This window comes from Leptonychotes weddellii, chromosome 7 (genome assembly GCF_054177405.1).
Source record: "Leptonychotes weddellii isolate Sample4059 chromosome 7, ASM5417740v2, whole genome shotgun sequence".
Classification (NCBI taxonomy): domain Eukaryota; kingdom Metazoa; phylum Chordata; class Mammalia; order Carnivora; family Phocidae; genus Leptonychotes; species Leptonychotes weddellii.
The window spans coordinates 78297786-78310267 of NC_138375.1; the positions used below are offsets into that span (position 1 = coordinate 78297786).

A 12482-nucleotide genomic window follows, 5' to 3' on the forward strand; every position below is an offset into this window, starting at 1 on the left:
AAAAAAAAAAAAAGTAATAATTATGTAGGAAAGTAAGGATGTGAATTTTTTTTTCTCTGCCTCTTAACCGATCTGAAGTGGATTACAGCAAACCTGACAAGAAAACTAACTGTAGCTAAAACTCTCCCAAAGAAGAGGTGGAAATAGCCTGCCAAAATGTATCAGGAAAATCAGTTATTTACCCTATGGGTTTCAAAGAAATGCTTTTTCCAAAAATTTCAACTGAAGTTTTATTTATATTCTCCCCCACAACTCCAATAAAGACCCAATTCCTTTAGCATTCCAAATTATTAGTCATTGTAAACTTTTCCTTAACTGTTGAAGACTTCATTCTGTAACTTCAGCATTGCTAATAAGATTTTCAAGGGAGCAGTAATTATGAAATTATAAACGGCAACTTCTTATGCAAAGCTAAATGAGATTTCTTTTGCCAAAGATCTCACAATGAACAATTTAGCTACTGGAAAAAAACTATGATTTAGTACACATAAAAAATGAAGAACATGTATAGGAAAATTATAGTCAATTTCTAGTTTTCTTTTATAAGAATAAAGTTTAAATACTTGAGATACCCAATTAAGCTGTTAAGGGTATTGAAAAACTTGTACTCCTTAACATAAAAAATGGCACAGTCTTTTAGAAAGCATTAGCTATCAAGAGCCACTGAAACAAAGAGAAAAACACAGTAATCCAGTCCCCCCAAAAAATCACTTAACAACCCAAAATATGTAAAAGTTGATACATATGTAAACATTTTCATCAAAGCAGCATTTACAGCAGCAAAAATTGGAAGCAACCTCAATGACAAACAGGTGAAAAATGATTGAGAAATGATGATGCCACCATTGTGAGAAGCTGTGAAAATGACAGGGCAATCCCAAAACCTCTCTATGATACAATTGAAATTATGCATCAAAGATTACCAAGTATAATGTATACTCAAGTTCACATGAATTCAGTAAATATGTTCACATGTCATAAATTAAAAACTCAAAGCAATGCACAAAATTATAAAACTGGATTTCTTTCGTAGGTAGTCTTTCTTATCTCTTTTTACAATGTTTCACAATGTGGTAATTTAACCTCCTGCTTCAAAACTTTTTCTTGAAAAAAAAAATTTCAAGTACTTTGGGCCTCAAATATAGCAATACCCTTAGTGGTCATATGACATTACTTTCTGGTTAAACATAGACACAAATATATGCACACATAATCCATCCAATAACTGTGTGCAAGATAGCTTGATAGTTAAACAAATCCTGCCTAACTTCTACTTAAGTTAATGTACTTCCTTTCTCCCAAGCTCTCTGACAAAAGTCATTTTTAATTTGCCATTTTTCTGCTTTTAAATATTTATGTATTTTCCCTAAACCACATGAAATAATCTGAGCCGAGATAACGTGGATCCAAATTACTCAAAGTAAAATTTTCTTTTACTTAGAAATACTTATTCATGTCTTTGGTTTTTATTTGTTTTAAAATAAATATATGAACATTTTAAAATAATCAGTCTATACTGTTATAATACTATTATTGCCAAGTGCATATGCTACCTTGGAGCACTATATAAACTATAATATGAATGGAATAGTGTAACTGCAAGTCATCTATCATAATGAAACTACTCAGAATCTCAAACAGTTAAAAAAATTCTTGTCACTAAAACGAAGAAATTTCATACCATCTATTTCAGTAATAGAACCACATCATTTCTTACCGATACAATTGCAGTGACATTTGCCGGCTCTCCTATCCTTTCGATGACAAGACGAATAACCGTTGTACTTGTTTCATTAACTACAAATTTTGTTTGTCCGGCAAACCTTATTTCTGTTCCTCCAAACACAAAAGTGATGAATAAAGCTGAGAGGAGATTTACTAGTAAAGATGCAGAGGGCATCCCTATAAGAAAAAAAAAAAAAAAGCTTTGTTCACAAAACATATCTAATGTATTTTCATTAGACTGTGTTTACCTACAGGTATAAACACAGAGTGGAGAGCTAGACAATAAGCAACTAAGACAAAAATACATCAAATATTAAGCACCCAACTTAAATATGTGATCAAAGAAGCAAGTTAAAAATCACAATCTCTTCTGTGGTTCTTTTTTACAATTCATAACTACTTTTTGTTCTTTAACTTATATATCAAGATCATAGTTATTAGTAGCCTTAAACTTATTCATTAAATTAGGATTTTTTAAATTTTTGACCCTAAAATTTGTTCTAAGAAAAACACAAAACAGTACCCTGGAAATGGAATTAAAGCCCATATTCCCCCCAAATTAAACTGTAAAATGCAAGCTAAAACTAAAAAATTATCAAATGGATCAATAATCTTAATGGGGCTTCTTCATCTTTTTATTTGATGATCACACAAATATGAGAGAACGCTTAAAAGTGGTATGTAAAAGCAGTTGAAGCTAAAACTTTATTATAAATTGATTTCTTGGTTGTGTCTACCTTTTCCTGAAATTTATCTCATTTGAGAATGTTTTAAAAAGAATTTTCAGTTAGTGCAAGGAAATGCTAATGTTTTCAACATAAATTTTCAGGACTTCAATTTCTCCCATTTTACTAGCTAAAATCTTAATATCATTTCTTAGAAAATGTCTATGTTGCTTTAAAAATAAGCAACATAGACAAAAATTTGACAAAGTGTGTATTTCCTTTTTTTCCATAAGTTCTATTGTTTTTTTCTTAGTAGAATGTGTGTGTTTATGAGTCATCAGTAGTGTTCCTGCTTTCAGCACTGTGTGATTCAAGTGTTTTCAAAAGCACAACAGTGCAGTGGCCTCTTGAAAGCACTGTTGTTTTGTAATGTAGATGTACCTCTAAAAATGTGAACAATTGATCTCACAGATCATTAAGATTCCAATGGATTATGTGATCAGTCACACGAACAAAACAAGTTCATGTGTTTTAAAGGAGAGCTGCATTATGCACTCTATGAGCCAAAATGCTTCCTATTAATCTTTACCTTGGTCAAGAAGTAATAAAACTTTCATGTATGTGGTATTTCCACATGGCTACACATGGCTTTGTATTTAGAAACCACCAAACACACAAGTTCTTGATACATTTTAATTTAAATGCAATTTTCTCAGTCAAGCATATTCAAACAATGCAATCTGAGATGGTTTAATGATGTCTCACATATTTATGGCTGCAAAATCCACAGACAAGGATGCAGAGGTCAGACGGAGGCCAGGAAGGAGACACAGGCCAACAGGGACAGAGATTCCGGAGGACTAAGGCAATCTGTACACCTGCGCCTTCTCTCTAAGAATGTTCACCTGTCATGGTAATAAGGGACTTGGGAGAAGAAATAAAACAGCTCTCTCTTCCCTGACTTCTAAGGCAGAAACCTTAACCAAAAGAAAGTTAATTTAAAAAATGAGAGAAAGAGAAGGAAAAAGGCAAAGCCTGGGGTGAGGCAGGGGAGTAGGAGCAGCTCTGGGGCCACCAAAGACAACTGAAGATCTTCTGTGGAATTCTAAAGCCAGAATGATTTCACACCTCACTTATGACAAATAGTGGGAAAGAAATGAACTAGGAATGAGAAAGAGAATACAGAATGGAGGGGTGAGGAGGCAGTGAGCTTGGCTTTGGATGTGTAAGAAAAAGATCAACTTTGGTCTATTGTGATTTTGGAAGAAAAAATTCCTTGAACGTAAGATGTGACAGAACTTTGAGCTGAGAGAAATAAGAAGACACCTGAAGTTCTAAGTGAGAAAGAGTGAAAGTGAATTATAGCATGACAAAGGGGAATCATGAATGGCTGAGGAACTAAGTTCTCAAAATTTGCTCTGCATCAGAATCAATTCAAATGTTTGTTAAAAATGTTAACTCACTCAAAATTTCTGATCCAGGGAATTTAGGTTGAGGCCCAGGAATCTACATTCAACAGGCAGCCCTGTTGATTCTAATGTAACTAACTGATCCTTGAGATACACTTGACATACACTGTCCTAGACTGTGAGGAAGAGTATGAGGAGTGTGTTCTGGAGTGGACGTACAATAGACCACATTTACAGGTTTGAGTTAATTATTGAATTTTTCAATGCAGTATGCTTGAACTTACTGCAGACTTCCTTATACATGTTTTTCTATATGTTACTATATTATATTCTAAGATTCCATATATCCTGAGGAAAAACTGCAAAGACCTATAGGAAGTGATCAGAACAGCTAATGTTTATGTACTGTTGTTGCAGAAACTTTATATAATAATAACACAATGAACCTTCACAACATCCCTGTGAAGAAGGTACTAGTAGCATTAATCCCATTTATAGCTGAGGAAACTAAGGCACAGAGAAGTTAGTTAACACATGTGGTGCTACTTAACTAAGTGCTACTTAAGTGACCAGGCAGGATTTGAACCCAGCAGTCCACTTGCAGACTTCACCCCATAACCATACTATATTGCCTCTTACATTCTAGTCCTACAAATCATGTCTCCATCTTGAAAAATTTGGTAGATTGCTTATGCTACCTGTTTCGAAACATTCAAATATTTTAAACTCATGCACAATAACCAAAACTTCCATAAATCTGTATAATTACAAGTCTCCTAAAAGTGTGCACATTATTATTCTAATAAACATTATATTTATTTAACAGAAACTACAGTTCTCCTGACTACTTTAAATATTTAATAGCATCTTTTAATGTCAGGACCAATGAGCTCAAGTGGTACATTCTTGCTATTTCCCAGGCAATTAGAGCTCCAAGATCTTGTGGTTAAGTCAGTAAATTCATTTTAAATTGGTGCACATCAATGAATTTTGAGATTATGTGAAATGAACAAACAAGCATGATTGGAAATGCCTCAAATTCTGTGACATCATTGATAATTGACTCTCCCCTGCTTTCATCTTTTCAACTTGTAAGAAAAGTTGTTGAGGCAAAGTTGGCATTCAAAAGAAACTAAAAGATGAAGAAACAGCTTTGAAAATGAAGTTCCCATTAAAAGACAGGCATAATTACACAAATACTGAAGTTTCTTTTTTAGAGTAACTAGGTACATTTTCCTCTATCGTACTAAAAATCTAGTCTTTGGAACTCCCTTTATTAAACTCAGAAGACTAGGCATTAACAACTGACACAACACATAAGTATTATATTATTTCAGGTAACTTTTCTCTTACTAGATCTAAGAAAAGTTTTACATGACTCATCAGACCACCTATTTTAAACTTCTCTGTAAAATGAATTCCAAACAACATGTGCTTAAAGATGTCCATAATTCATATTCTGTCACAACTGTAAAAGAATAATTTTAGCATTCTTAAGTCATTCCTCTGCTCTGCAGTGGCATGATGTTCCAATATTCAAATCCTCTCCTTTTCAACTATCATCATGTTCTCCTCACACCTTGCTCAGTATGATTCAAAGGAAATGAAAGCTGTTCCTGTCAATAGATCTCTTATCTCTGAATAGATTTCTAATCATGTTAAAACAATATGAGATTTATGTTACTTTCTTGCTTATTTCCTGAATTTTACTATGAAGCTTTGACAGAGTCCTGATAACATATAGGCACAAAGTGTTTGGTTTTTAGATTCCAGTAATCACATTCAGCCTATACAAAAAGCCATCTAATTCTGCAAAAAATATTTCAAAATTAAAAATCAGGAACGTATTAGAATAGTACCTACAATGCAAATTGGTTGCTTTCAGAAGATCAGATTAAAACATGGTTATATCGGGCACCTGCTCCTGCACATTGTGCAGCACGCTGGGCTCATCACTGAGGATATAAACATCCATAAGATAACGGTTCTTGGCTCCATGATTCTCACGGCAATGGGCAAATGACTCAGATCAGGCCAACCCAAACCAAAAGGACAATTCTGAGATTCCTGCTTAAGCATAAAGATGCAGATTCCCTCTACTGCTGGATTCGGGATCATTTTGATTGGGGACAGTTTCCTCCAAAGCCTGGAAATGAAGCCAAAACATTTTGCCAGAGACAGAGCCAAGAGGTGGAGAGGAGCCAAGTCTTGATAATCAAGCTCAACTTCCTGAATCCAGCTTTACCCTGGCCTTTTCAGTTACTGAGGCAATAAATTACATTTTTTTTTTTTGACAGCCAGCTTAGGTTGGAATTTCTGTCACTTTCAACATCGATATTTATCCGTTAACGTCCAATCTGTGACACTATGAACCCATGTCAGGATATACCAAGTGGAAGTTTCCTCCTCTTTCACTCCAACATTCAACAGTCTTAGTCTTTCTAAACTTCTGTGAAAATACCACACTAGCTATCTTTCCTGTTCCCATGCAGTTATTACCACCATCTATAATATTTTCTCCTTCCACCTCAAAACTGACAATGACTAGTAAGGAAATTAGGACATGCAGACAAACCAAAGATGCCTTCACAATAAAACGAAGCGGGACAGGAGTACACCACATTGACTCAGTGTTCTGGAAAAGATGATGCATTCTGATTGTCCCAAGGAACCCCAATATTACGCTTCTTTAAATCAGCATAGCATTAATTCCTTTCTCTTGCTTTTTTCCTGAATCCCTAGCTCTTAACTTTCTCTTTGGAAAACCTACTGGTATTCACTAATTTTATTTTCCACTTGGATTACTCAGCACACAACATATTAAACATCATTTATAATACTCTCCAACACAATATGTCATACTAACCACAGAAGTCTAAATCCTGCTTATCTTCCTCCTATCTCACCTCTAATTACCAGTACCTTAGGAAAGATAGTAAGTATAGTATATCCTAAGTAAATGGGAATAGCCCTCTATTTGAAGTTTCAGTAAGTTTGTAGGAACAGAATAGAATAGAATAAAGTAATAAATGAGAATCAGCACCCAATAGATGACAACATAAAGAAAAACATATATAAAAAATTGATTTTGCTGAGTTTGCAGTAATCAGCTTTCATACAAAACCTTTGGTCACTTCAAAAGTTAACTTTGTTGGGGCACCTAGGTGGCCAGGTGGGTTAAGCCTCTGACTCTTGATTTGGGCTCAGGCCAAGATCTCAGGGTTGTGAGATGGAGCCCTGCCTTGGGCCCTGCGCTGGGGGTGGAGCCTGCTTAAGATTCTCTCTCTCTCTCCCTCCCCGCCCCCGCTCCTTCATCCCCCACCCACTTAATAAATAAATAAATAAATAAAAGATAAAAGTTAACTTTGTCTTTTTAAGTTTCAGAATAAACAACTGTACAACCCATGTGAGTGACTGGACACGGTGAAATGACAAACATTATTAGTGCAGAATTGAAGGGATGCATTGACCTTTTGTTTCAGTTGTTGCCTTGTCAATGCCGTAGCAAGTATCTTCCCACAGTGTGACCACCAGGTAACTGATACTGAAAATATGATCCTAATGGAGAAAGGTTTTCTAGTTTAGAATTACTTCAATTCTATTACATTTACTAACGGGCATTCTAAAGCTATAGAGTTACTCCTACGGAACAAGAGAAGTTTCATCACTCATATCATAAATTATTCAGCCTCTAAGAATTCTTAACCTGTGTTATTTATATTTGGGTGAGTACTACAAAAAATTGATGTTTTCCTTCTTCCATACCAAAACAGAATTTAAATTTGCAACTTTCAATAAAATGTAAGCTGATGATACAAATAGAGGAAAAGCTAGATATTTTAGATAAAAGAAGGGGGTAGCCTCTTATAGTTATTTGGACTATACCTAAAGTTTACTACCTTTGTTTTTTAATTTATTTAAAATTTTTAAGGAATATATTATATTTTATTCATCTTTAAATAAAATACATATATGCTGGCACAATAGTAACAGGTAAGTGTCCCTCACAACAGCCCCCACCAGCCATATGCCCCTCCTACCCAGAGTCAATTACAATTATCAACTTTATCTCTCACAAGAGAGAATCTATGTACATATTAAGATGTCCATCTATAGGAGAAAATTTCTGTGACAGATTTTTTTCCTTCTGCATACAGACTTCAGGAATCAGCACATCTTCTCAAGATGGTAGTTGATAGAGAAATGGATATGATGGTTTGATGTTGACATTCATGATGGGAACACATATAATTGTCTCAACTACATTCCACCACCATTGTAGATCTCATTGATTAAATGATTGTGTCCACGGACTTTCACTACACCCGTCAAATCATCCTCTAGGGAAACAGACACAAATCTGGCAACTTGCACTTTCCTAGACCACATATTGTCAAGCCTACATTCATTGGGACTTCTTGACCTCTACACGTGGAACACAAGAATGATCCTGGGATTCCCCTTGATTTTTTTTTTTTAAAGATTTTATTTATTTATTTGACAGATAGAGAGCACAAGTAGGCAGAGAGGCAGGCAGAGGGAGAGGGAGAAGCAGACTCCCCGCTGAGCAGGGAGCCCGACGCGGAGCTCGATCCCAGGACTCCAGGATCATGACCTGAGCCAAAGGCAGCTGCTTAATCAACTGAGCCACCCAGGCCCCCCCCTTGATTCTTTCTCTTTGATCTGTTTGCTGATTCCATGTTTTCTTCTTTCTTGGTTTACTTGGTTTATTCCCTTGTTTTGAAGGAGAACATTCTCCAGTAACTTCCTAAGAAAGGGTGTATAGAAATAAACCTTTTAAATCTTGCACGTTAGGAATTATTGTGTATTAATCTTCCACTCAACAACATTTTCACTGGGTATAGAATTTCACGTGAAAATAATTTTCATTATTTTGAAAGCCCTGTTCCATTATTTTCAAACTTCCAGTGTTGCTGTTAAGAAATCCAAAATCATTTTGATTATGAAATATTGTATGTTTATTTGCTTTGTTCTCCCTCTGGAAGGTTCTTCTCTTTGTCCACAGTGTTATAAAATTTTACAGGATTTTTCTTGGAATGGGTTTATTTTTGTTCATTTGAGCACTCAGTCAGCCCCCTTCAGTCTGACACTCAACCTTCAGATCTGGAAAATTTTATTTTACACTGATTTCTCCCCCTTCCATTTTCACTATTGTTTTTCATCCTAAAACTCTTATTATTTGATCTTGGTATTCTGGAATTGATCCTCTCATTTTCTTATCCTTTATTCTCTCTAATTTCCAAATCTTTGATCTTTGCCTGAGAATTTAACTCATCATTAAATTTCAATTCTCCTACTATTTTTTTAAATTTATGTTATTGTGCTTTCAATTTCCAAGAATTTATGGTATCCTGTTCTTTTTCCATAAATCAAATACCTTCTTTTATCTCTCAGAAAGTACTAATTTTTTTTAAGTTTTCTCTTTATAGTCTTTGTTACCTCTAAATTGCTTTGTTATTTAATCTGGGATCTATCTTCTACATAAGATTTCTTCAAACATCTGGTAATTCTTGATTATCTGTATATGTTTAAAAGTAAGAGACTAAAAGGATGATTGCATGTGCTGAATATACGGATCTGTTTATCTGAATATGATTAAGAATCAGAGACCAAAATGAAAAATTTGAAGTTTTGAACATATGTGAGTGTAGCTTGTCAACACTGGGTGAAACGAGTTAACTTTTTATTAGGAAGTCTCAATTTTAGTACCTTTAGAAAAGACTTTACTCTCAGGTTGATCAGGTTCCCCAAAGAAGAATTTTCCATTCTACTATCTACAAGATACAGATATAACTACGAAGACTTCAGGGACCAAGGGCAGGAAAGTGACTGGAACCTCAGCAATCAGTAATCATATGGTCATCTAATCTCCTGTTTTCTTTAGGGATCTTCCCCCTTCAAATATGCTTCAGATCCCCAATCAAAAACTATGTTTAACGGTATCCAGAGAAAAAATAGTAGAGCTGCAGGGAAGAGGGGTCAGCAACAGTATAGAACAGATGCTAATTATAGCAATACAATGACTCCTGAGACAGCTTTAATCCCATCTAGTTGTTTACCCAGCCCATCCACCCCCATAGTTACAGAGGTACTTGGCACTACCACTCCCTGTATTTTTTTGAGAATTCTGTGCAAATTTAGCTATTCCTTGGCCTGCTAGCTTATAGAGTTAAGCTGCTGTCAGTCTGCTAAGCCAATTATTACTCATCTGTCTGCCTTCTGGCTCAAAAACCACATTGCTATTGTCTCTTCCCCTCTTCTATCCTCTCCTCTCCTCTCCTCTCTTCTTCTATCCTTGTGGGTTTATACAAATTTTTAAAAAAAAACACTTTACCATAAACTTTTAGGTAGTTTAGGAAGACCCAATATTAAAATTGTATATCTAAAGTTCCTATATTCTCCAATTTTCTTAAATATTCAAGTATAATTTTAAATCCTGTCATGGCTCTAACAAAACATTTTGGCATCTCCCATTAACTGCTTCCAACAGATTATTTTCATCACCCTTATATTTTCAACTAATTTTTTTTTTTTTTTGCCTTTCACCTACTTTTGTATTAATCATGCATTGGGAGCCAAAATACCTAGGATCTAGTTCCAAAGTGGGTGATGGGTTCATGGAGATTCACTATTTCTTCTACTTTTGTGAATGTTTAAAATTTTCCATAATAAAAAGGCCTCTATAAGAAAAATCTCTGAAGGCTCCTAACTGTACTTAAAGTGCAGACTCCTTACCATGGACTACAAGACCTGGTATAAACAGACCCTATCTATTGGGTCTTGTATCAAGTACCACTCTCCCCCTCACTCACAGCCACACTGGTGGTGTTCCAGATCCTTGGATGAGTCAAGCCCTTTCTCACTTCTGTGCTATAGCTGGTTGCTCCCAGGCTAGGACTCTCTTCCTTCCCACCTTTCCCATCTTTTATGTTTTTGCTTAAATGTCATCTTCTCAGAGTGACCTTTCTATTCTCTGTATGTAAAGACATTTGTCCTCTGATGGTCTCCTCTCAGCTTTTTGTTTCTTTCATTAATCACAACGTGCACTTATTCTGTCTCTCCCCTTAGAAGAAAAGCATCAGGACAGTGATCTCGCCCATCTTGGATACCTTTTGCATTCTCAACACCTAGCATGAGTACAGAGGTTAGGCTCAACAATATTGATACTTTTTAAGAAAAAGTATCCAAAACTTGGATATAAAGCAAAAAAGCATCGGCATGTAATTTCAATATCAGATAGGGCACAGACCCATCCAAGATTTAAAGAAATGCACTTTGTTCAACTCAATGACTCTTTACTATTGATAAAAGGTTTCAGACTTAGTGAAGTTACATGTACATTTGGAAATTTTCATGCAGTAAAGGTGCAAATAATTTTTGTCCAGTGAAACAGATAATCCAGAGGTCACAGCTTCATTGCTTGGAGGACAATAACCAGTTTTATAACTAACCTAGGAATCTTATCTCAACATTCCTTTATTAATTTTCTCATACATACTTAGTCCCTCAAAAGCTCTTTGAAGCAGTATTAACACTCTCTTGGTTTCCTCACTAATGGGTTGAATAATATCTTTGACATGTGCTCATCTTACATTTTTATGAGTCATATTTACCAACTTTTGCAAAGTGTGCTTTAACACAATCTCCCTTTTTTTCTTTCTTTTTCTTTTCTTTTTTTTTTCAGAGGAGTAACCATGATAGAACAAATCACCCTGGCACATGCATACGACTCTGGTTCCACAAAACCATTTCAGTAAACAACTGTACAGTTTGAACCAAAACTTCCAAGAAAAGTAACACATTACTAAACACAAATGAGGTAAGTAAATGCTTGAGACATAAAATCTTTTAAATAACGTATGTGCACTTCAGATTTCTATCGTATTTCCAAAATATTTAAGGTTGACATTTCCCATGAAACCACACAGTACCAAATGCTTGAGTCATCAACTAGATCACAAAAGCCATTCAAGCTGCTCATATTTGAATTACAAATGCTCACCAAGAAAACAGGAAGAACAATGTGCAGAAGCTTCAGCTCTAGAGTACGTGGGGCACTAGAAGATTATGGATTTCAACTGCGCTCTCTCTATCCCACTTTGGCAAAGCACAAAATGAAGGATTCACGACACTAAATTCTTTGAGGCAAATTTAGAAGCAATAAAGTCAGTCAAGATATGTGCACACAGATTCCCAGTATGAGTGTGCTAAAGGTATCTCTTGTCAAGAAGACACACTTGCCTTTTTGCTCCTTTGAAATATAAGGATCATGTGTTTAAACAAAGATTTCTTGAACCACCATTAGGTGGCACGCCTCCATCTCACTGAACACTGCTATAATTAGTTCGTCTTTCATTCCTCTGAGATTCAGTTATTACCTTAAAAAAAAAGTTCTTTTAGCCACTTTTTCTGAGTTTCTTTCTGTTTTGTACCTATTTATAGAATATCATTTGTTTTCTTTTTTTTTTTTTAAAAGATTTTATTTATTTATTTGACAGAGAGAGACACAGCGAGAGAGGGAATACAAGCAGGGGGAGTGGGAGAGGGAGAAGTAGACTCCCCGCTGAGCAGGGAGCCTGATGTGGGGCTCGATCCCAGGACCCTGGGATCATGACCTGAGCCGAAGGCAGACGCTTAATGACTGAGCCACCCAGGCGCCCCT

General features: G+C 35.4%; 1 protein-coding gene across 1 annotated transcript in view; it reads right to left on the reverse strand.

Moving 5' to 3' along the window:
• Positions 1–12482, reverse strand: part of LOC102743681 (adhesion G-protein coupled receptor V1) — a 226255-nt gene that overhangs the window by 189854 nt on the left and 23919 nt on the right. The window contains exon 2 of the mRNA XM_081826583.1: positions 1718–1902. Within this exon, the coding sequence (XP_081682709.1) occupies positions 1718–1902 (185 nt within the window). The remainder of the gene's footprint in view (positions 1–1717; positions 1903–12482) is intronic.